Source organism: Panthera tigris, chromosome B3 (genome assembly GCF_018350195.1).
Source record: "Panthera tigris isolate Pti1 chromosome B3, P.tigris_Pti1_mat1.1, whole genome shotgun sequence".
NCBI classification, from domain to species: Eukaryota; Metazoa; Chordata; class Mammalia; order Carnivora; family Felidae; genus Panthera; species Panthera tigris.
Genome location: NC_056665.1, coordinates 132,688,296 through 132,711,124, shown reverse-complemented (window position 1 = coordinate 132,711,124; position 22,829 = coordinate 132,688,296). Strand labels below are relative to the sequence as shown.

The window sequence follows — 22,829 nt, the reverse complement described above, 5'->3', positions numbered from 1 at the left end:
ATATTGACACTTCACCTGGAGATACTTCTTGCTCTGGAGTGGACTTCAGGCATCTTCCACTGGGCTTTGGAGAACTCCACACCTGCACCCTTCTCGCCAGGGGCTGTCCCCTAATCTGGAGTGCTTGAGTGAGGTGTGTCAGTGACTTTTGCCAGAGCTATTGGGAAAGAAGTGTTTTCTTTTTTAAAATAACTACCTGGAAGTAATGGGGGATCCTGGAGTGGGGTGGGGGCAGAGGGTATTTCAGCCTCCAGGTGGATAAGGCTTACTTGAGAATGACGTTCATATTCCTGAAAGCAGATATTCTGGACTTGGAGATAGACTATTAACATTATGATCCTCTGACTCCAGCATTTGTTAGACACTGTTAAAGTCTCTTTCATCATTTAAGCTTAATGAATCTGGTTTCTGTAACTATAAAAGCATCGTATTCTTTCACAAATATACCGATAAATTATTGAATAGACTCTTAAATTTTCAGGTCAATTACCTTAAGAAAACACAATCAGCATTCAGCTACCATGTTAATTTCCAAAGCACCTATGAACAAAGAGCTACCAGAGCATGCACAGTGGCATCATCTGTGTCCTCAGGGCCACAAAGGAACACATACTAGCTGTGACCTTGACTTTCACCCTATCAAATGAGGTTAGTATCACCTGCCCCAAAGTGGGATGTATATAGTCACCTTTGATTGGTTATACCTGTAATAAATTCCCTATGGATGCCAATTTCTCCCTTGCCTTTCCCTTCTGAGTTTCTCTTTATGTGTATTAAAAAGACTAGTCTGGATGCCTTCTGGTTGTTAATAAATCCAAGTGGAATGCTCTGAAAGACTAGCTACAAAGGGAACAGGGTCCAGTGTCTTAGAATGATTAATGTTGGTTAGTTTTGGCAGGGCTTCTGGTAGGCCTAAGAGAACAGCGTGTACTTGAGACGCAGCAGTTGGATTCTGCTTTGAGATGGACTTGATCGGAACTCTGTACAGAATACAGGCTTTACTGTGACTTGCATTGCTTTGGCCCCATATCTGTTTGTGCCACCCTCGTTACTGCATGAGGCACCCTCCTTTCATTTCCTGGGCTGACTCTTGCCCTCCTCCTCCCCGGCATTTTCTTTGCTGCCTTCTCTTTTGACACTTGGCATAGTCCTTTCTGCTCTGTGCTTTAGATCTAATCTGTGGAAACACCAGGTTTCAGTCAGAGATGTTAACAGAACGTACTTAACATGGCAAAGTTTTCAGCCCTCAATGCTCTCACTTGAAAGGAACCAGTTCCACAGTCAGGCTCTTGCTCTAATTCAGTGGCTCAGCCCTGAATACTAATGCAGCGTTTCCTGGCTGGTTCGGTCACGCCAACTATGATTTGTTATTACAGTGCATGAAAGCATACTTGGTTTTGTAGCTACAATTACGTATCCCATAGATGAGGCCTGCTCCTTGGCTGCAGCTTGGGAACATCTGCCACGCCTACTGCCTGGGTTCAAATCCCAGCTTTGCCCCTTGCCAGCTGTGACTTTGGACCAATAATCGGTCTCCCCATCTGTAAAGTGGGGGGTGGTAATAGTACTGGGTTACTATTAAGATTCACCAATACAAATATAGCACAGTATTTGGCACACATAAGTGCTGGTCTAGGTTACCACTCGGGGATCAGCCCGCCTCCATGTTGGGTCCTGGTTGTGGGCACTGCCGCTCTTCTCCCAGGAACACATAGCTGCACATCACCCCTTCCCTGCTCTCTCATCTTCTTTGGATTCTGTATCTCCCTCTCTCTCAAAAATAAATACATTAAAAAAAATAAAAACACGAAGAAATTATAGTTTTGTTTATAGTATTTTGTCCTGGATATTGCTTGAAAAAAAGCAGGCTACTAAATTTGGAAAACTTGTCAAAAATTTTATTATGGTATCTAGGCATGTGTAGTTATAGCATACTGTCAACAGAATTTTAGATTTAATCCTATACAACAGTCTATTTTAGTTTTGCCAGTTTGAGTTCCTGCAGACTTTTTTTTTTTTTATGCTGAAGACTTTTGCCACCATACTTTGTCATATCATTCAGCAATTGTTACATTTTGTGAATGTAAATAAAGAATGCCTAACTTTTTTGAGGTATCCATCAGTTAAAAGCAAGCATTTTCAAGGAATTCCCTTCCTTGAATTGTCAAGGAGTTACAGCTGATTTTTCAGTTATGAGAAACTAAAATGTCCTAAGATTTGAATCAAACACCCAGATCATCCAAAAATGGTTTCACATGGACTACTGTCATTTCCCTAGAGAGTAAACTTTTTATCTTATGTGGAAAAAAGTTGTGACAAAATCACATAGAAGATCCTTGTTTTCACATACTGAATCTGATGCAGAAACCATATTCATTGGAAGTCACAGAAGTTCTGTTAAGGATAACTACAGAACTTCTACACAAGAACCCAGGATAACAAAGCTGGGCTCCACTGCACTGCGGGACCTTATGGATGTTATTTAACAGAAGGATTAAATGTAAGGACGTGAGGATTAAATATAAAGCAAGCATAGGAGTGGAGGCAGGAAGAGCTCAGGAAACATTGGCTATTACATTACGTGGGAAAATGACAGCCTTGCAAATACATGAACTTTAAAAAAATTTTTGTAATATTTTTGAGAGAGTGTATGTGAACGGGGGAGGGGCAGAGAGGAGACACAGAATCTGAAGCAGGCTCCAGGCTGTCAGCACAGAGCCCAATGCGGGGCTCAAACTCACAAACGGTGAGATCGGGACCTGAGCCAAAGTCGGATGCTTAACCGACTGAGTCACCCAGGTGCACCCCCCCCCCCACCCCACCGCCCATCAGTGACCTGTAAGCCTGATTTATATCAACTATAGTTAAACGCAGGCAGCCTTTTCCAGAAGTGTGAGGACTTAAAAACCTTCTCCCTCCGTCACCCCATGAAAGCAGCTGGTGGAAGACCATTCTTTTCTTCCTAAAGGAATACGTCGGACGTGAAGGGGACACGGAACCCTCCTGCCAAAATGGCAAGTGACTTCTCCTAAGTTGCTATGTGCAGGGGCTATTTTCTGCCTCAAAATTTTTTAGGTCTCTTTAAACGCTCAAGCATTCAGAATATTCTGTTGACATTCATCATCGGGAATCAAAATCTCGTTTAGACCTTTAGGCTACATCTCCACCTTTGTAAAAGGAGAAACCAAAATCAAGAGTCGGATGCTCAACTGAACCACCCTGGTGCCCTGAGGAACTCTTTGATAAGTCAATAAATCTATAGAAGTTTATGAAAAGACAGGAAGTTGCATTTTGATGTGGATGTTTGCCCTCATCAGATATATAGTCACAGCGTTGCCATGCGATCTGAAGGAGGTTGGAGGAGGTGGGGGAAAAGGATGAAGGCAGCAGGCAGCTACAGGCAGGCACTAGGGGCAAGGGTTCCTCGAGGCAGGGAGAAAGGACTGTTAAACCCCAACGTGGGTTTCCTCAAACATTAACAGGCATGTTTGATGCTTTTTTGTAGCACTTTGGGCAATTCAGTCAGTCCCATTTAAAAAAAGGAACAGATGGGATAGAACTTGTTTTTTTGTGTTCCCATGTTGATTACTCTTGGGGCATTATTTTCCACGCGTGCCATCAACTGTGCCCAGAAAGCTCATGTTACTGACCCTAAGCTGGCCTGCCTTCCCTGAGCCCATGCTGACCAGGACAAGGGGCACAGGAGGCTGCTGTTAGCAGTCAGGCCTGGACACCCGGAGTGCATAACCCTTGACTATGGACTTCCCCTAATGTTACCTTGATGTACCTACCCACCTGTTCTATAGAACTTGTTTCCATTGGGCTCTTATGGGTCCCCGTGGGGTGTGGAGGAATGTTACCTTAAGTATGGCCCATGAACCATAAACACATATACAGAACGATATATATATACATATACGTATACACATATACGTATATACACATACAGAAAATAAGTGAGCATTTAGAAACTTTCATCAGAATCTGACATGCCGTACCAGCTGGTTGTGCTCTGTGAGAGGATCTGTCTACAACACCCTGGGGGGTAAAGGTTGCCCATCTCCTCAGACGCCATGTTACCTGGAAGCCTGAACCACCTGGCAGAAAAGAGGACTCGGATCCTGCCAGCCCCGGGTTCAAATGCTGGTAAGAGCACTTTCTGGAAGTGTGACCTTGCACAAACACTTCACCGTTTTGAATGAGTCCCTTATCAGGAAAATGAAGATAGTGCTAACGAATCAAGTATGGCGGCCGCAGTAGCAATCCCTGGACAGTTCTCGCTCTGTGCGGGCACCAAGCATCTTCACATAGTAGTAACTCCCCACTCTCAACCATCTGCAAGGACTGACACCACTCCCATTTTACAGCTGAGGGGCCCAAGGCACAGAGAAGTTAAACAGCCTGGTGTAGGTCACACAGCAAGTGACAGGGCTGGGATTCAAACTTCGGCAGTCCCAGCCCAGCTCTGAGCTCCCACACACCTTGCAGTTACGTGGAGCAGACAGACGAGCGACGTGCCTGCGTGTCTGACTCCACACAGTGCCTCCTAGCAGGGGGCTGTGACCGCTGTCCATCTGCTGCCCTCTTGGTGGGCTGAACCCACCCCACACAGCCCAGGCTGAATCCCGCTGTAGAACAGGCTGATTCTTCAGTCCTGGGGACACCGCTCCTGTTGACAGAGGCCTGCTCGGTGCTGCCCCCACCCCCACCCAGGATGGGACCACCATGCTGGTGAGAATCCTGGGGTACTTTGCCCATCTTTTTTTTTTTTTTTTTTGCTTTTAAGTTTTATTTAGGTAATCTGTACAGCCAACATGGAACTTGAACTCATGACTCCAAGACCAAGAGCCCCACGCTCCTCTGAGCCAGCCAGGAGCCTCAGCCAGTCCTCTGGAGACAACAGACCGCCGGCCACCCACTCCGGGCCAGCCCCGGGTGCCTTCCCAATGCCTTCCGGCTCACGTGATGTAGGGTTTGCATGTTCTGGGAAGTAGAAGGCATGGTCGGAAAAGGGTTAAGCCTTCGTCTTCTTACCTGGGTAATGAACTGGTTAAACTAACCAATGGCTTTTCAACTTTTTAAAAAGCAGAACACGTGCACGCACACACCCGTCGATAATATCCTTGACAGAATCCCACAATCTAAAATAGGCGAAGCAGAGCTGCTCTGACAGGACGAGGGTGGAGGCCCGCAGCTGTCTTCTCTGTCAACGCACCCCCGCCCACCCTGCTGGCTCCTAAAGGTGAAAATCGTAGGCCTCTGAGGAACGGTCTGAAAAGCTATCTTCAAAAATCTTTCAAAATTAACATTCAACACGCTTCAAAGATGAAGGTGGTGACAAAATGAAATCAGCCTCATGTAGAAAAAAAAAAAGAGGGTCTACATCTTAGGAGAACTTGATTTCTAAGTATGAAGGACATAGGAACATAAAGCAGAGCGAGACCCTCTAAGCTTTGACCCAAACCAGCTATGTGATGGGGGGCGTGGTGGGGGGGGGGGTCATCCTGAACCTTTCTGGGCCTCAGTTTCCTCACTTGTGAATCAAAGGCACCAAATTAGGTCATCTTTCAGGGTTTCCTCCAAGTACAATACTTGTACTTTTGTATGGTTCTGTGTGTCTTTTCTGGAATTTTGTGGGGATGAAAGAGACACCGCTCCACTGGGAGGAATGGGCGAGGAAAGGGCAGGTGGTAAGGGGCAGCGCGACCCGCCCGTGCGCAGAGAGGGGGCCGGCACAGCACCGGGAGCAGGACAAGCCCCGTGAGGCTGCGGGGAGACGAGAGGCAGCAGGACCCAGGCGTCTCAACAGCAGCCGCCCCAACCTCCGCCAACCACGGACCCCCGCAGACACACGTCCGGCAGCCCTGAGACACACAGCTGCGGGCTGGGTAATAAGCGGACAATCACATTCTTCCCTGACAAGTTGCGTTTGAATCCAGAGCGCCTTTCCCGATGGAGCGCGACACACAGAGTCCATCTTCAGAAGAGCTGGCACCACCGTGAGATCCCACATGGCTCAGAGGATGATTTTACGTATATTCTCTTAACGCTGTCCAGTTTTCATTCCAAAGTTTAGAAGAGTTTTTTTTTTTTTTTAGTGACACTGTTAATGACCGTTAAAAGTATAACCAGCATCCATGTTCACAGGAGTGAGTTTTGCAGTTTTGTAGGGGTGTAGATAAAACTTAAGGGTGAACGTCCAGTACAAACAACATCTAATATTTGGGGCTTGATGCCTTAAACCTAAATTCCACAGTACTTTAAGATTCTCAGGAGGGAACCCACATATTCCCATGTGTATCTGGTGCTTTGGTATAAGGAATATTCCAAATCCATGGCCGATCTGGGGGGCAGGGCAGAAAAAACATATTACATATGTATAACACTTATTTGAACAGGATTAAAAAAATTCACTTACCTGGTAGGATAAAACCACCCATGTGCTGGAGTCTACGAACTGTCAAAAAGCTTTTCTGAACCAACCCCAGACAATAGTCCATTTCAGACAAAGGCTGTCGGTAAAGGTTTGTGCTAAGGCCCAGGCAAGCGAATGTGGAAACAGGCAAGCAGAAGCCAGGAGGTACATTCCGGCTTGTCACTTAAACTGACAAGTGACCTCACCTCCCTCAGCCCCAGAGTCCTTATCTGTGCCTACACCGTGGGACTGTCACGAGAGTTAAAAGAGATAAAGCCATGTAGTGTCCAGCAGAGAAAGAACCTTAACAAGGGCAGTTATTATTTTCTCCTTTTACGAAGCTGGAGAAACCAACAGTAACAGATGGCATGGTCATGGTCACATATAACCAAGGGGCTCATTTTCACATCCGTGAAATGGTTTCGTTCTGCTCCTTAGGTTAGGAACTGATGAGGCAGTTCCTATAATGACTGCAGGGCAATGTTGAAGAAGACAACACACCTTGATACGACACGATGGAAAGAACCCTGAAGACCTATGTTCAAATGTTGGCCTCAGGTTCCTCATCTGTGAAATGGGAATTAGCTGCACAAGCAACCTCCCAGGATTACTGTGAAACATAAATGAGAGAACACCTGTAGAAGTTCCTGACATGTTGCAGGTGCTCCGAAATGCAAACGTTCCCCCCTTTAACTGAGGTTTCAGAAATTGAAAAAAATCTGAACAAATCACTTCTACCATGCTTCACTGCTGCTAGAATCAAACCAATTCAAAAGAACCATATATGCCTAGGGTGTAAATATGCTGCGAGGGTGAAAAGTAAATCCCCATGGAATCTCCCCACTGAGTATCAAATACACAACTCCAGAAGGCTGAGTGCTTACAGGGAACCAACCACTCGGCAGGTGAGCCTGAAACCACCATCCACACGAGCAGCTGCTCAGCCCTGCCAGCCCGCTCTTAGGGGAAGCTCTCCCTTCCTCCCGAACAGAGAGGTGACACGGTAGCTCAGAGGATGGCCTGGCAAACAATGCGAGGCTCTCCTCACAGTTCAGTGTTGAATCATCTGTGGAATAATTGCAGAGCCAGCACGCGCAGAGCAGCATCCAGCGGGACGCGCAGGGAAAGGATGCCAAAGATGGCAACAAGCTACCAGGACTCTGTTCTCCTCTTTGACCTTGAGAGAGTGCGAAAGCCCGAAACCACACACTCAGTTAAACCAGCTTGTTAGAAAGCCAGAAGCCCGGCCCGTGTGGAACTGTGTTGCAAGCTCGCTTCGTAAGAGGTGAGGGTTTGGCAGGGCTGGAGTCCCGGGAAGATGCTGCTGGACACTCCCCGCAGCTACACACCAGCCTCAGCAGGGCACCAACTGTCTCCCACTGGGAGCACCTCTTCTGCGGCTACACTTCGCCCGTCTTTTCCGCAAACTGCTCTATTGGTAACATCGGCTCTACTTCATCCCCAAGGCAGAGCACCTCAGGATCCTTGCTGTAAGAGCGGCTATTAGATTCACCACCAATGCAGGGTTTGTGATGCACCCATCTGCCAGTCAGCCAGTAACTTCGAGACCACCATTGCATTTCCTCCTCTCCCTGTTGGCCAACAATGATCGAGTAAGGTGACCGTGCTATTCACAAATCTCTGGACACTCTGCTTTGTAAGTGAGCAAATGTCGGTATCTGTGAGCTGATCACCTGCCATGCTGGCTCTCTCTCTGCTGGGTCTTTTTGCCCATTATTCCTGGAAATCAGCGTTAATACTTGCGGGGCTTAGAGGAAAGCCTGTTTTAAGCAGCCCCCCAAAATTGTCCCATGGGAGAAAAACGTGCCTCACCATATAGGCATGCACAGATCTGAGCGATCTGTTGAGTGTTGGCTGGGAGCCAGGCACAAGGCTGTGGTCCCCGGGGGTGCAGTCCCGCGGGGCAGACACACAAGCAGGCAGGCCACGGTCCTGGAATTCTGAACCTCACGTCTGCGCTGTGGTTCCCAAAGCTGGCTGACGTGACAACTGCTGGTGCACTTCTCCACAACCCACCTCGAGGGACCTTGTTTCAGTCGGTCTGGGCGGGGCCCTGGCAATACACGCTTTTACCAAGTTCTAAAGGTGATCTTAACACAGAGTCTGGGATCTGAGAGTCTGGGATGAGAAGCTGTCTTTTTCCTGGGACACAATGAAACAATTTAAAACAGGAGTGTGATAGAAGATATGCATGGCAGCTATGTAGAAGACAATGTCTAGTGGGAAGGGGCTCAAACCAGGGAGATGAACAGGTCATGATCTCATGGTTTGTGAATTAAACCCTGCATCAGGTTCCGCGCCTATAGCGTGGAGCCTGCTTAGGATTCTCTCCGCCCCGTCTCTAAATAAATAAATATTTAAAAAAAAAAAAAGCTAAGCTAGACGTTTGGTGTCAGCCTTCTGTTTGTACTATGAAACAAAAATAGATTTTATTAACAGAGATGATCAAAATCATGTCTAAAAACCTTTCCTGGTTCTCTGATTTAAAAAAAAGTCCTCATTTCCAAAGAGCTTTCAAAAACAGGTCTTTAAAAGTGTATCAACGATTTTATATGACTTCTTTTGCATTTTCTTTGGATTAGAAAGTTCAATCAGCTGTTTCCCTTTCAAAAACAGTTTATGAATCTGCCTCTACTATTTAGCAATAATTCTGATAGGTCTAGACTGAAGTTTCGGAATTCAAGAAATTATTGCAAGTGAATCAAGCAGTAGGGGGAGTGGCTAAACTATATGGGAACCAATGGTTTAAAGCACTTGAGAGAAATAATCATACACTATGTATGTGCTTAATCTAGACCATGTGCATCACATGTGCCAAGGTTTTAATGACCTCTTCAAATGAGCAATTACATACTCAGCTCATCAGCTTAGTTCCACACACTTAAAACTTAAATCTGAAATATACTAAACCTGCAAAAGGTATATACAACTTGGCAAATACCACCTTAACCAAATAATCAATATTGACTTCATCAGTAATCAGGTAATTATCACGTGGCTCCTTATATGATGCACCAAGAAAAACACATTTCCTCTGTGGTATTCTTGGCAAGAGTACACAACCTGGATCTACTTGTGAAGAAACAGTGGACAAACCAAATGTAGAACGTCCCTCACCGACTATAAAATAACTGGCCTGTGAAGGGTGCCTGGGTGACTCAGTCTGTTAAATGTCTGACTTCGGTTCAGGTCCTACTCTTGTGGTTTGTGGGTTCGCGCCCCACGTCGGGCTCTGTGCTGACAGCTCAGAGCCTGGAGCCTGCTTCGGATTCTGTGTCTCCCTCTCTCTCTCTGACCCTCTCATGCTCAGACTGTTTCTGTCTCTCAGAAATGAATAAACATTAAACAATTTTTTTTAAATAAATGTTAAAAAATAAAATAAAATAACTGTCCTGTGCTCAGCAAAGTGTCACTATCATAAAACAAAAAGCTTCTGGAACTGTTCCAAATTAATGGAGACTAAAGAGACACGATGGCCAAATGTGACACGTAACCTGGAACTTCCCTTTTGCTATAAAGGACATTATTGGGGCAACTGATGAAATACGAATAAATTCTGTAGATGATAGTACTGGATCAGTATTAATTCTTTTTGATAACTGTACTGTAGTTATGTAAGAGTATTTTTAAGAAATATATATTGAAGTATTTGCTTGCAATTTTCTCTTAAATGGATCAGAAAAAAGTTAACATGAGAAAGGAGATATGCAAATACTCTAAAACACTGACATTTGGGGACCCTGGGTGAAGAGAACATGGGAATTCTTTGTACTTGTAACTTTTTTCTGAATCTAAAATTATGTCAGAAATTCAAAGAAAAGAATATTGTAGTTGACTCTTGAACAACACGGGTTTGAACTGCATGGGTCCACTTACACGTGGACTTTTTTCAATAAATATATACAGTACTCTAAGTGTATTTTCTCTTCCTTATGATTTCCTTCACATTTTCTTTTCTCTAGCTTACTTTATTCTAAGAATGCAGTATATAATACATATACAAAGTATGTGTTAATCGACTTTTCATGCTATCAGTAAAGCTTCTGGCCAACAGTAGGCTATTAGTAGTTAAGTTTTGGAGGAGTCAAAAGTTATATGTGGATTTTCAACTGCACTGGGAGTTGGTGCGCCTCTAACCCCTGCACTGTGCAAGGGCCAACTGCATACATATACTGTATGTATTTAAAAAAAGGGGGGATAGATCACTTAATAGAATATAACCAAAGCCTCTGAAGTTCTGTATGTTCCATTGTTTTTTAATTTTTAAGTTTATTTTGAGAGAGCGTGCGTGCACATGTGTGTGCATGCATGCAAGCAGGGGAGGGGCAGAGAGAGGCAGGACAGAGAGAATCCCAAGCAAGCTCTGAGCTGTCAGCACAGAGCTCAGCTCAAGGCTCGATTCCACCAACCATGAGATCATGACCTGAGTGGAAATCAAGAGTCAGATGCCCAACTGCCTGAGCTACCCAGGCACCCCTGGGGAATGCTTTTTCTACTGGAACTGAAGAAACTCGGGGATATTTTTAAGGCTCCTTGATCTCTTTCGTTCTTGCTTTCAAAGTCCTTTGGAGATTAGGATTAAGTGGAGGAGGTGGAATTCTACCCAAGGTTCTGGGCTGGGGGTGGAAAGTACATAGCCCAAGGCCAGACTAAGGGAAGTCAAGCTTAAGTCAGTCAGTCCCCACCTCCGCTAAGCTTATTCAGAATTCAGGTTTAAGGCAAAAAAAAAAAAAAAAAAGGAACATGAAGAACAGACAGGGGAGAAAAGATGAAGCCACAGCGTAAAGCCAGCAGGTGGAAGGAGAGGACTTCACGCTCATGTCCTGAGACACTGGGCAATTCAGGGACTGCCCTGCACAGGCCTTAGGCTCTTTTCATCATCAGCTCACCAAGGGGAAGGAGAGAAAATGAACACTGATCCACCATTATGGGCCAGGAACTGACCTGGATATCTTAAATAACAGCAACAATAGCTAACGTTTATGAACTGCTAACTCTGCACTAGATACGGTGTTAGGTGCTTGACAGATAAGATAGCATCTTGGTTACTCTTTTCAACAACTCTCTGAAGTAGACACTCTTATTTTCCCATTTTATAGATAGAGACACTAAGGCCTAGAGGAAGCAAACAACTGCCCAAGGTCACTTAGTAAGTTGCACAGCTGGCAACACAGAAACACAGCCTGGTTCTCTAGCAGTAGTTTTCATTTGCTTGTGCAGGGGGTGGGGTGGGGGTACAGATTTTCTGGAATTGTGACAAAACCGATATAATCTTGCTAGTGAAAAATGAAAATGCATGAATATACAACAAATTTAGAGGATTTAACAAATTTAGAGAATTCAAACATACACAGCTTAGAAAAAAGGAGAAAGAAAAGCCTTCTGAAATTTACTATCAACACAACTGTTTATAGCTGTAAGTCACCCGCCAGAGGCAGCCGGCACACTAACAGCAGGAGACAGTACAAACTGGGTCAGATGTGTCAGTACAACCTAAGAAACAGGTCCACTGGCAGGGGCAGGTTTGGTGTGGTTACCATGAAAACGCCAGAAAGGGTGAGTGAGGGTGGGGCAGTATCTAGAATGCAGCCAGCACCGTCCAGGGAAGAAAGGGACCCACCGTGCTAGGCTGACTCTGTTAGGGAATTAGAGATTTTGAATCTTAATGGCGTGAGGGCATTAAAACTTTCCAATCAAGAACAAAGATTTTCCCGTTCAGATTCAGCATTCACTCAAAAACGGTCGACTATGGTCTGGCTCTCTGCGTAGGCACCTACCTTCCAGGAGAAATACGCTGGTTGTAATAGGACCTTTCGCCATTTTAAATTAACAAGCACATCCTGATTATACATCCGCTCTATGTGAGTCTAGTAAGTGTGAACTCGCTTCAAAGACAGACATTCTGGGCCCGAGGAAAGTGGCCCTGCAGCCTGTGGGGCTGGGTCAGAACCGGATGCCATTCATGCCAGCCAGCTTGCCTCCAAAAACACCACGAACCCGAACCAACATTCCAATGACCTTCTATGACGGAAAATACTTGGTCACTGCCTTTAAGAAAGTCACAGCCTTGGGCAGCCAGGGCATCTCCCTTTTAAGAGGATGGGAGGTATCTGTGAAGTCAAAATTATTTTCATCAAAATATTAAGCCATTATTTATTTTCACTTTTTCACGAGTGTACAGATGCTTTGTTACATCCTATCACAACAGAGCAGTTATGAGAATTTAACTATCTTTCATTAACCCAACTAGTAAAGAGGTTTGCAAAAATTGTAGATAATGCCATTTTCCTCACTTTCTTTTTTTTGGGGCGGGGAGGGGAAATTATATATATATGTGTGTGTGTATATATATAATTAGGTCTATTACTATTACTTTAAAACTAACCAAAATTCTTGGTTTTAATTTCTAATATAGTAAACATCAAGAGATCTAAAAACCCATGTAAATAAAAGCTCTTCGTGGTCCTTAATAATAAGAGTGCAGAGGGATCCTGGGGACCAACCGTTTCAAGAACCACAGCTCTTGCGGCCCCAGACAGGGCAGCAAAGGGGCCTCCTCAAACCTGCGTTTCCAAAGTTTTCCATGAGCCAACCTCCCGCTGGGAGACCAACGGCTCTCTCCTCGGCACTGTTTCTCTTTTGGTGTAAAACACGGACACTTTCCCTTCACCTGTGTCCTACCTTTACTTCCATACAGTTCTGGAGGAAGATCATATGGCACAGGAAAGGAGGATGTTGGCTCCTTGCTCCCTGAGAAGAATTTCTGTTTTACTCTGAAGCTGTCCAGGCCCTGCAGACACACAGAAGGAATCTATGATTGCACCGTATTTGCTGAAAAAGACAGATCTCATGCAGCAATTATATCTTGATGGTACTCACAACAAAATTCAAATTATTTCAGAGCTATTTTTGATGTTTCATAGGTCAGATATATTCACGACTCCCCTAAATTAATCTTTCCGAAAATAAAAGGCTCACATTTTAAAAACTAAATTATAACCAAGTTCACAGAAGTTTAATAGAGAAAAGAGAGAGAAAAACAATTTTGGATATTATAGCCTATTTCTACTAACTGCTATGTACAGTTTGAAGGAGTGTGTAGAAGACTGTATATAAATACCTCAAAATACTTTCAATATTGCTATAGTAACAGGCTGCTCACTCTGGTGTAAGAATAAAAGTTGCCTTCATGTATAACGAAAGTGTTCCAATATAATATGATAGGAATATGAAAACAAAAACTCTTCAAGACTCACCAAAATGGAAGGTTTATTCCAAGAACTCCAGAATAGGGTATTATTTTTAGATCTTATCAGGGTACAAGTTAACGTGCTGTACTTAGGCTGATGTTTCTAACCACCACTGCCTTCCAGCACAGGGCCTGTGCAGCAGGGCAGGCGCACAATACGTTAGACTCATTCTCCTCTTGCCTCCACACATTATCATCCTCTTCTGGTTTCCTTTATGGGTTATCCTGGCACCTTGCTTGCAAGGCAGTCTGTCTGTCCGTCTCTCGTCCCTTCTGTCCACACAACCAAACAGGTACCTACCATCCATAATCTAAATACCCACATATTCAACAGGGTTAATGTCTTTGGAACCCATACAAAGAACTCGAATAGTTCTTAGTCTTGGTGATCACATAACTTAGTAGGGGAGGCTGCTCATGGGCACAGAGTAGGACACAGTAAGAGTCGGGAGTTACGCTAACCAGGGCTTCAGGCAACCTGAGCTCTAACATTGCTCTGGCATTTACTGAGCTGTGAGAACGGCTGATATTTGCATTTGTTCGTTCAACACATTTTTTTTAGTGTTTATTTAGAGAAAGTGAGAAAGTGCGCACACTCGAGTGCACATGAGCAGGGGAGAGGCTGAGGGAGGGGGGACAGAGAGAGAATCCCAAGCAGGCTCCACGCGGAGTGCAGAGCCCGACGCAGGCCTTGGTCCCATGTACTGTGAGATCATGACCTGAGCCAAAGTCAAGAGTCAGATGCTTAACGGACTGAGCCACCCAGGGGCCCCTCGACACAGTATCTCTTGAGTGCCTCCTCTGTGTCAGGCATCAGTGCCAGGCACTGAGTGCTTAAGAGTTAAAGATGCCACTGTCCCCGTCTTCGTGGGGTACACAGTCTAGTGGGGAGGCATCAAACATACGCATTTATCCAAGTAAAGTAACTACAATTTGTGATGAGCACTGTGAGGAAAAACAGAGGAGTACTGGGAGAGAAAAGGAGACTTGTTTTAGAGTTGGGGGAAGGAAATGATCAACAAAAGTCTCCCTAAAAAAGTGACATTTTAATCAGGATCTGGAAGAGGAGTAGGGTTAGGAGAGGTGAGAGTGGAAAGAATATTCCAGGCAGAAGGAATAGCTTCTGAAAAGTCGCAGAGGCAGCAAAGAGTTTGCATGTTCCAGGAGCTAAAAACAATGGTCAGTGGTACACCTGACCACTTACTTACTTGGGCTCAATTTTCTCATTTGTAAAATCTGAATAAAGCATCTGGATGTCATCATGGTAAAATGTCTTTCATGTCAACACCCAGTCTTGGTGTGCAGCTGGTGTTCAAGCAACACTGAACTGCAAAATTAGGATAGAGGTACCTTGCTTGCTTACTCTATAGGCTTTTGCAGAGAGAAAATCAACGCCTAAGTGCTCTGTACCCACGAAGACCTATGAAAAGGTAAGTGCGATGAAGAAAGGTCCAGAATGATGAAGGTGGAGACTATTAACACAGTGAAAGGCAGTAAGTGATAGCCTGCTGAACTCTAGACAGAAAAGGAAGAAATGCCTTTTGCCAGTAGTAGGATAAGGAAAGGCTTTGTAGCAAAGATAACAGCTGGGCCTTGAGAAATTGGTCTAATTTTGATAAACAAAGAGATGGCAAGAAAGAACATCAAGGGAGACCGGCATAACTCAAGGCAGAGCTGGAAAAGCATACCGCAGCCACGTGAGGGGGATGGGGAGTGAATAACCTAATGCACAGGGAGAGGACTGAGGAACATTGGAGAGAACCAGATTCGTCAATGTTTTGAATGGGAAGCAGTATGGACATCTGTGGCTCGTACCTATTTAACTGGGCCCAACCCCATGCCACGGTGACTCAGGATATCGGGCATGTGGGCCAAGTCCGAGCCATTGGGGCGGGGAGACCATCCTTCTGTTGGGGAGCTCATTTGGTAAGATGGGAGCCTTGAGCTGCTGGGGGCTCTCACGTATTTCAAAATTAACTCTGATAATATGGCCCCAAACCCCTGGATTCAGCTGTGCCTGAAGCAAGGGACTCACTCTCCGTGTTTGCCTTTTTTCTTACACTGTTTTAGTTGATTATCTGTCACTTACAAACCAAAGCATCACAGGACCCCAGTTAAAGAGCGTGGTCCTTACTCTAACATACAGTGAGGAGTTGCAGGGTTTTGAACTGTGAAGTTCCAATATAAATGCAGCCGGGCACAGATGAGAACAGACCCAACTGGGAACTGTGAGAGCCAGAAGACTGAGAGTGGCTGCCACGCCACCGGGAGATGGATTAGTGGATACAGTAATGTGGATACAAATATCAAGCATCGTAACAAAAGCTGAGACACAAACGAGGGGAGTTCGGGAGAGTGAGGTCAGTGGAAAGAGAAGGAAATGGATTTGAAAGAGACTGAAGGAAAACCCAATAAAAAATCAGGGACATACGAGGGCAGAGGAGGAAGCGGGCAGGGAGACCAAGGACGCTTGGAAAGGGACACTGCAGCCTGCCCCTCACCCACACTTCCACCCTGCAGAGGGCTGCTGGGCCATCTGCACAACAGTCACACTGGCATCCCTCTTCACAGCTTACCTTCAACAAGTTCTGGACCTTAATCTATTCTTCCGCATTATCACTTACTTGCTGTGTGACTCTAGGTAAATTACTTAACCTTTCTGGGCATGAGTTTCCTCAGCTATTAAATGGTATGTTGAGAGTAAGTCAGTTATTCAGAACAGTGACTGGCACATGGATATAAATTAGTATAGGGAGTATATTCAGGGTGCTCTTGTGATGAAATTACTCCTATTTTACAGGGAAGCAAATACATTTGGAGGTTAAATAGTCGCCCAAGGCCATCCATCTATTAAGTCGTAAGGCTAGAAATCAAACCCTGACTTACTGATTCTTAGTCTTCTGTTCTTCAACTAAGCAAACAAATGGTCTCACATTCCCCACCAGGAGCCACGACAAAAGAATTCCTTGAAAATTTACGAGGTTATATTAAAGCAGGCCAAATCAGGATGCACCAAATTCTGGAAACCCTGGTTCTTGACATTTTTGAAAAGAGGCCAGAGTTTGGGAAATGAGGTCAATTTAATGACTATGAAGTACTTTACGTGGAGTTTTACATAAAACAACTTCCCTCTTCTTTGGCTCCTGGTCTATTTCTGTTATTTCCAAACAAATCATGGCAAAGCACTGAGGATCTTTATGGTCTGGCCCAGATCTGATGTCCCAACAGGTTTTGGCACAGGCTTCCATCCGTGGTGTCTTACTTCACAAAGAAGAAGCTTTGAGCCATCCATGTCTGACAGGGAGCAATATGTTTTTTTCCTGAATGCCATTTCTGATCCAAATTCTAGGGTATTACAGGGGGGAAAAAAAAAAAGTACCACTTTTCCCTTCAATCTGGATGTCAAATAATTTGAGGCTGTCTTCTAATTATCATTATTTATATATCAGAGTGATATCACTTGGCGTTTTATAAAACAGAGGAAGGCACCCTCCCAGGCACAGATACTTAAAAGACACTTAAGACAATATATTTATAAAACACCAGGTGAGAGGGTGGACATCTATCACACTGGAGAAATTACTGGCTTTTGCCTTCAGCTCCGGGAGGAGAAGAACTGTTATCACCATGACGGATTAGGTTTAGAGGCTTAGCTTAGCTCAATCACAGAGAACAAGAACCACGCTCAAATTTCATCTAGAGATGTCGTTTACTTTTTAGCTGCATCCAACTAGCATCCTCAAACAGTAAAACCCTATACAAGGCATCAAGTTTTCCTGGGTAAAAGAGCAAGAACAGTGAACCTTCTAGAAGGTTCTTATTCAAAGATGGACTAATTGACCAGGAAGCGAGTTACAGGAAGGTAGCTGTCTTGTCCTTCCTATAACGCAGTATGTGACCAAGTGCAAGTGTTTCCAGGTGGGAGCTTAGAAAAGTCTTCATGGAGGACAGTGAACCCAACAGGCCCGAGAAGGGTGGGGTTTTGACAAGCAAAGGGCTACGTCCCTGTGGTGGGGTGCAGTACAGAAGGAGGAAAGGAAGAGCATCCCGTCACCATGGGTATGATGTCAAGATGTGGATTCACTGCGTTCACCTCTGCCTTCCACCTTCTGCTGAACTGCTTGGGCTACATGCTGACACGGCTACTGCTGACTGCCAGGCACTGTTTCAACAGGTTACGGACAATTAGCTCTCGATTCTCAAACGATGCTACAAGTTCGTTACTGCACTGTCCCCACCTCATACGGAGGAAAAGGAGGCCTATGGAAGTAACAGGTCCAAAGCCTAACAGATGGCAAGCAGAACTCCAACTCCACTGTCACTCTGGCTCCTCTAACACCGTGTGCTGCTAGAGAGTTCCTCTGCTTGATCCTTGGGATTTCTCCAACCTGTTCTTCTCTGCTCTCTTTCCACATTATTTCGGTTTCTAATGGAGGCAAACAGTGGCGCGGGATCAGTCAACTAGTAAGTGGCAGTGTGCCACCAGTGCCACAGCTTACCTCACCCATCTGCCAACAAGCACTCACGGGTGCCCGGAGCCCTGGGTGTGTGGGGGGGAGGGGGGGAGGGGGGGAGGGGAGAGAACGGCGGCCGGGAGGCATGCTGCTCCAGGTGGCAGTGGGCCGTGGTGTCACACAAAGGATTCTGGATGTCGTCTCGTGGGCCAAGAGGAGACACTGCAGATTTAACGTCAGAGGAACACAGACCCCGGCAGGGGCGCAAGGAGCTTCAGAAGTGAAGCCGTAGCCAAGATGGGGAGCAAGGGGACAGACGGAATCAGTCCAGAGAAGATGACAAGGACCTGTAGCAGCAGGCGGCAAAACTCTTGCTAGGGCAGAAGGGACAGGCTGTGGCAACCGGGCAAGGACAGGAGAGGAGGAGGAGAATGCCAGAATGGGGCTTTACTGGCTCAGTGGGAGAACACTAAAGCTTGGGAAAAAACTCCACCTGAAACGGTGTTGACCAGCTGTGGCCCCTTGGGGAACCCTTAGTCCCAGCCTCAACAGACAGCAGGTGGGCAGAAGCGGTGTGGGAGGGGAGGAAGCTAAGAAGGTGGCTCCCGTGCATTTCATTAGTTCTTCCAGCCAGGCCACAGTCCTAGGAGAGCAAATACTTGTGGCATTTACCAATTCCGGCAACAAAAAGACAATAAAATAGTTTAACCAGAACAGAAAAGACAGACTTGAAGACAAAGTTCCTGTGGATTTGACTGAAGCATTTTTGACTCTGATGACAGAAAAGAGAACCTGCCATCTTGGGGGCAAATGAATCTAGGGCTCAGGAGGGGGCCGAGGTGCCCCTCAGCGCTAAGGCAAGTGCAGGAAAGCTCAGGCTACCTTTGTCTGGAGGAAACCATCTTGGATATTGATCTCGGGTTCTCAGATGGTCATGCACATTATTTCCAGAGATCAGGAGCAGCTTGCTGCAGTCACAAAGTGCCAGGCAGGTTCAAGCCCAGGACGAGTCAGCGCCTGACAAAGTAGGTGCTTAATAAACACCAAAATGTATGAAGTCCGTAACAGAAAACTTGTATCTCCTGGATGTACTCAAGGATGCCTTAAGATCTGGAATACAGCTACCAATCTTGGAAATTATCGGATCTTTCCTATATTCTAATTTTCTTGGACCTAAATGAATTAGTCTAAAAGTTAAATACATTTAAAGGGACAACCCCCCTGCCAAATTATATACTTGATAAGTTAATATTAGATCCAAAAGAACAGTCTTTAACCACCTACTGTGTAACAACAATAGCTGAGTGCTAGGTACACAGTCAGTTGACATTAATCCCTAAAGCTCCTGAAAGTGTTCACAAAGGAAAAGCTGTCGACTACCTGGCTCTAATGGCAAGTTAGGTTCATCCTGAAATGATGTGTTTACTAACTCATTCATTTAAAAGCAGAAAAAAAAATGTGAACAAATCAATGTTTGGTTACCAGAACTTAGCTTTCAGATCAAGCCCAGAGATTTCAAATAGCATCTTTATTTTGATGAATGAAAAATGGTGGCTCTCCATCCACTACTTTGAGGCCACAGAAAATGTCCCTTCACTCAGCCAATGACTAGTTCCTGAGTGACAGGTCCTTATTTTGTGGGAAAGTGCAGAGCTGAGGTTCCTTCTAGGTGACTGCCTCAGCAGTGTCTGAGACCCTTCGTTCTGTACCCAAAACTTGCCTGTTTGCAATGCTAACCTCAAGGCAGTGTTCTGGAACACAAGGATCAGAATGTCCTACTAAACAAGGACAAAAGTGGCAACTCCAGTTGCTGATAACTCAGAGACGTGGGTGTTTTGGACATGGAGCTCTGCCTAAGAAGCACAAAGGTGGGCTGACCTCAAGAAACCGGATTCTGGATGATGTCCAGTTAGAGAAAGGACTACAGAACTGGGTATTAAGTCTATTTGGCAAACTTGTAACGGAAAACATTAAAAGGCAGGTCCTGCTAGTACTAAAGAGGGAAACATAAGGCCTCGTTTTACAACAACCTGCATTCTCATCAGGAACCATTTTGACATCAATGGCTACAGAAATTTTAAGACCATCTATTAAATATATAGGCATCGGCATTTTTAAGTACCGCAAGGGACTCTTAAGTGTATGTATGCACATGAGCTTTAATTAGGTGAGTGATTCTACGGTGCGTATTACTTATGAACATATCTGAACACCTACGACACACAACAGCCACTGTGCTAAATTAAGTGGTTTCCGGAGCTACTGACTTCCATGTTTGTTCTCCTCACAGAAAGGACAGTGTGCCCTCCAGGAACTTAAAGGAAGTGACATCAACGACCAGATGCTCCAAGCCCTACGAGAAAGCGGCTCAGAGTCTAGTCAAGGAGACACTCAAGTAAACAGTAACACGGGGGATATGTGATGAGCCAAGGATCTAGAGAGCTGTGGGGTGGGGTGGGGGCACCTGGGGTGGAGACTGCGGAGGCAGGGGGTATGGGGGGTGTAGGGGTGCTGTTCCTGGCACAGATTAAGGCTGGTGAATGAGGACATGGTGGTTATCAGGTGTCTACTTGACTGGGCCACTGGATACCAGACGACCAGTTAAACATCACTCTGGGTGTCTCTGCGGGTGTTTCTAGATGAGATTAACATTTGAATCAGTGGACTGAATAAAGAAGACTGCCCCCCACCCCGCGGTGTGAGGGGGCATCATCCAATGTGTTGAGTGCCTGAGTAAACAAAAAGGTTACGGAAGGGCGAATTTGCTCTGTTGGCTGGGACACAGGTCTTCCGAACTCAGTCTGGGATCGAAAGCATTAGCTCTCCTGACCCTCAGGCTTCCACACTCAGACTGAACCATATCAACAACTCTCCTGGGTCTCTGGCTGGCAGATGGCTGAGGCTGGGCCTTCTTAGTCTTCAAAATCATGTGAACTAATCCCTCACAATTCATCTCTTTCTATATGTATCTACACATCCTTTCGGTTCTGTTTCTCCGGAGAACCCTAACACAGACGGGCTCGACCCATAACGGAAACTCGTAGTTCCACATGGCTGGAACATGAAGGGCGGGAGACAAGAGAAGTGGTCAGGCCCGAGTAGTCAGGAGTCAGGGCCTGAAGAGAAAAGTAGGCCATGCTAAGGAATCTGGCTTCTATCTTACAAGATTTGAAGGTAGGTGACACAATCTGATGTGTGGTCTACAAAGACATTCTGGCAGCCGGGTGGAGAGCAGCTTGGAAGCAGCCTTGGGAAGGATGATGGGAGGGTACTATGGCAGGAACTGACAGTCTCTGGTCACGGTAGCAGCAGGAATGCCAGAAGTGACCCATTATCAAGCAGCATTAAGGAAGTTAAGTAGCATTAAGCACTAAGCTTGGGTGTAAAAGAGGAGTCAGAAATGAGTTTGCACACTTTGAGTTAGGATGATGGGGTGAGGGTAATAGTAATCATTAATCAATTGTTTTAATAACGCAGCTTAAGTGATCAAGAGGATTTGAGGAGATCTACAAGGCCCTTATTATTCTCAGGTATCTTTTGAATAATATAATTTAAATTATCATGATTGGAGGTGTATTTTATAAGCTTCAAATTCTCTGAGAAATGGCCTGATGAGATCACTAATGCTGCTTAAAAAACTGGCAGCTTTCTATTGTCTGTATGGGACAAAGTACAATTCCAGTGGGTCCTGCCTGCCAGTCTCCTTCCAAACAGGAGTCCAACCTCAAGGCCTTGGCCCACATCCCAGCCCCTTCCCAGGCACACGGAATGGCCTGCTGCTTCTCGATCATAACATGCACTGCTCTTTCTGGCTAGAAGCATCCTCTCTCCTGACGGCAGGCTAAGCTCATACTCATTTTTCAAGACCCAGGTCAAATATGATCTTAAAGAAGCCTTCCCCGGGGCCCCCAGGTCTTTTCTCAGAGTCTTTGTATTCTGAACCCCACACACTATAGCTGTCGTCATGTACTATAATAACTTGTCTGCTTCCTAAAATTCTCCAGGAGCTTTCATGAGAATGAAGACTCCATCTTGTTCCTCCTCCTATCCCCAGGGCTACTGAACGCAGGCATGGGGAGCTGGTGGAGCTGAACCAAGTGACTGAATGGTCCTTCCAGGCAGCCAGAATGTTCAGTTATGAGCCTGGGATACATTCTGAGGAGGGGGCCGTGGAGCTGTTGTACTAGACAGTCTCTCTTTCAGAAGCTGAGTGTCTCATTCTGTGTTCGAATTACCCCAGCAAAATGACAAATCACCTCATGGCAGAGATCTCTGGGTTACCCTCAGAGTCAAAACCGTGTATGTTAATTCTGTGAAGGCCAAGCAAAGGTCCACTGGCTTTCCAGAAACTTCACATACCGGTAAGTGACATAGATGCTGTGATATAGTAGCTTAAGGACAAAGGCTCCTATGCTGCAAAATCCCGACACGGTGTTATGCAGACTGATAAAACACACATCGACTCACTTCCGGGGGAAACCCTCTGGCAGTAGCTATCTCTGGGGTGGCTTCCTAACTCACAACATCTGCCCTTCTCTGGAAACAGGCCCACTATTGGGACAGGGTCAGGACAGTAGAGAGGCGTGAAAGGCAGACCTAAACTTGAGCTATCTGTACATGCGGAACGGCCGGCAAATGAGTGGAGAAGCCACAGGGGAGGAGTCACCAAGGGCAGCGACCCAGACAGGCA

The 22,829-nt window shown here is 45.5% G+C and overlaps 1 protein-coding gene across 4 annotated transcripts in view; it reads right to left on the bottom strand.

Annotated features, from left to right (window-relative positions):
* Nucleotides 1-2,761: 2,761 nt before the first annotated feature.
* The window catches only part of TDP1 (tyrosyl-DNA phosphodiesterase 1), a 92,646-nt gene continuing 72,578 nt past the window's right edge, over nt 2,762-22,829 (bottom strand). For 3 of the 4 annotated variants that reach the window (XM_042990332.1, XM_042990335.1, XM_042990334.1), the window contains exons 16-18: nt 13,118-13,226; nt 12,214-12,546; nt 6,259-6,343 (exon numbers count right to left, since the gene is read on the bottom strand). In XM_042990332.1, the coding sequence (XP_042846266.1) occupies nt 12,458-12,546; nt 13,118-13,226 (198 nt within the window). In that variant the 3' untranslated portion in view covers nt 6,259-6,343; nt 12,214-12,457. Of the gene's footprint in view, nt 6,344-12,213; nt 12,547-13,117; nt 13,227-22,829 lie in introns of all 4 variants that reach the window. The other variant, XM_007094970.3, reaches the window with a different exon arrangement.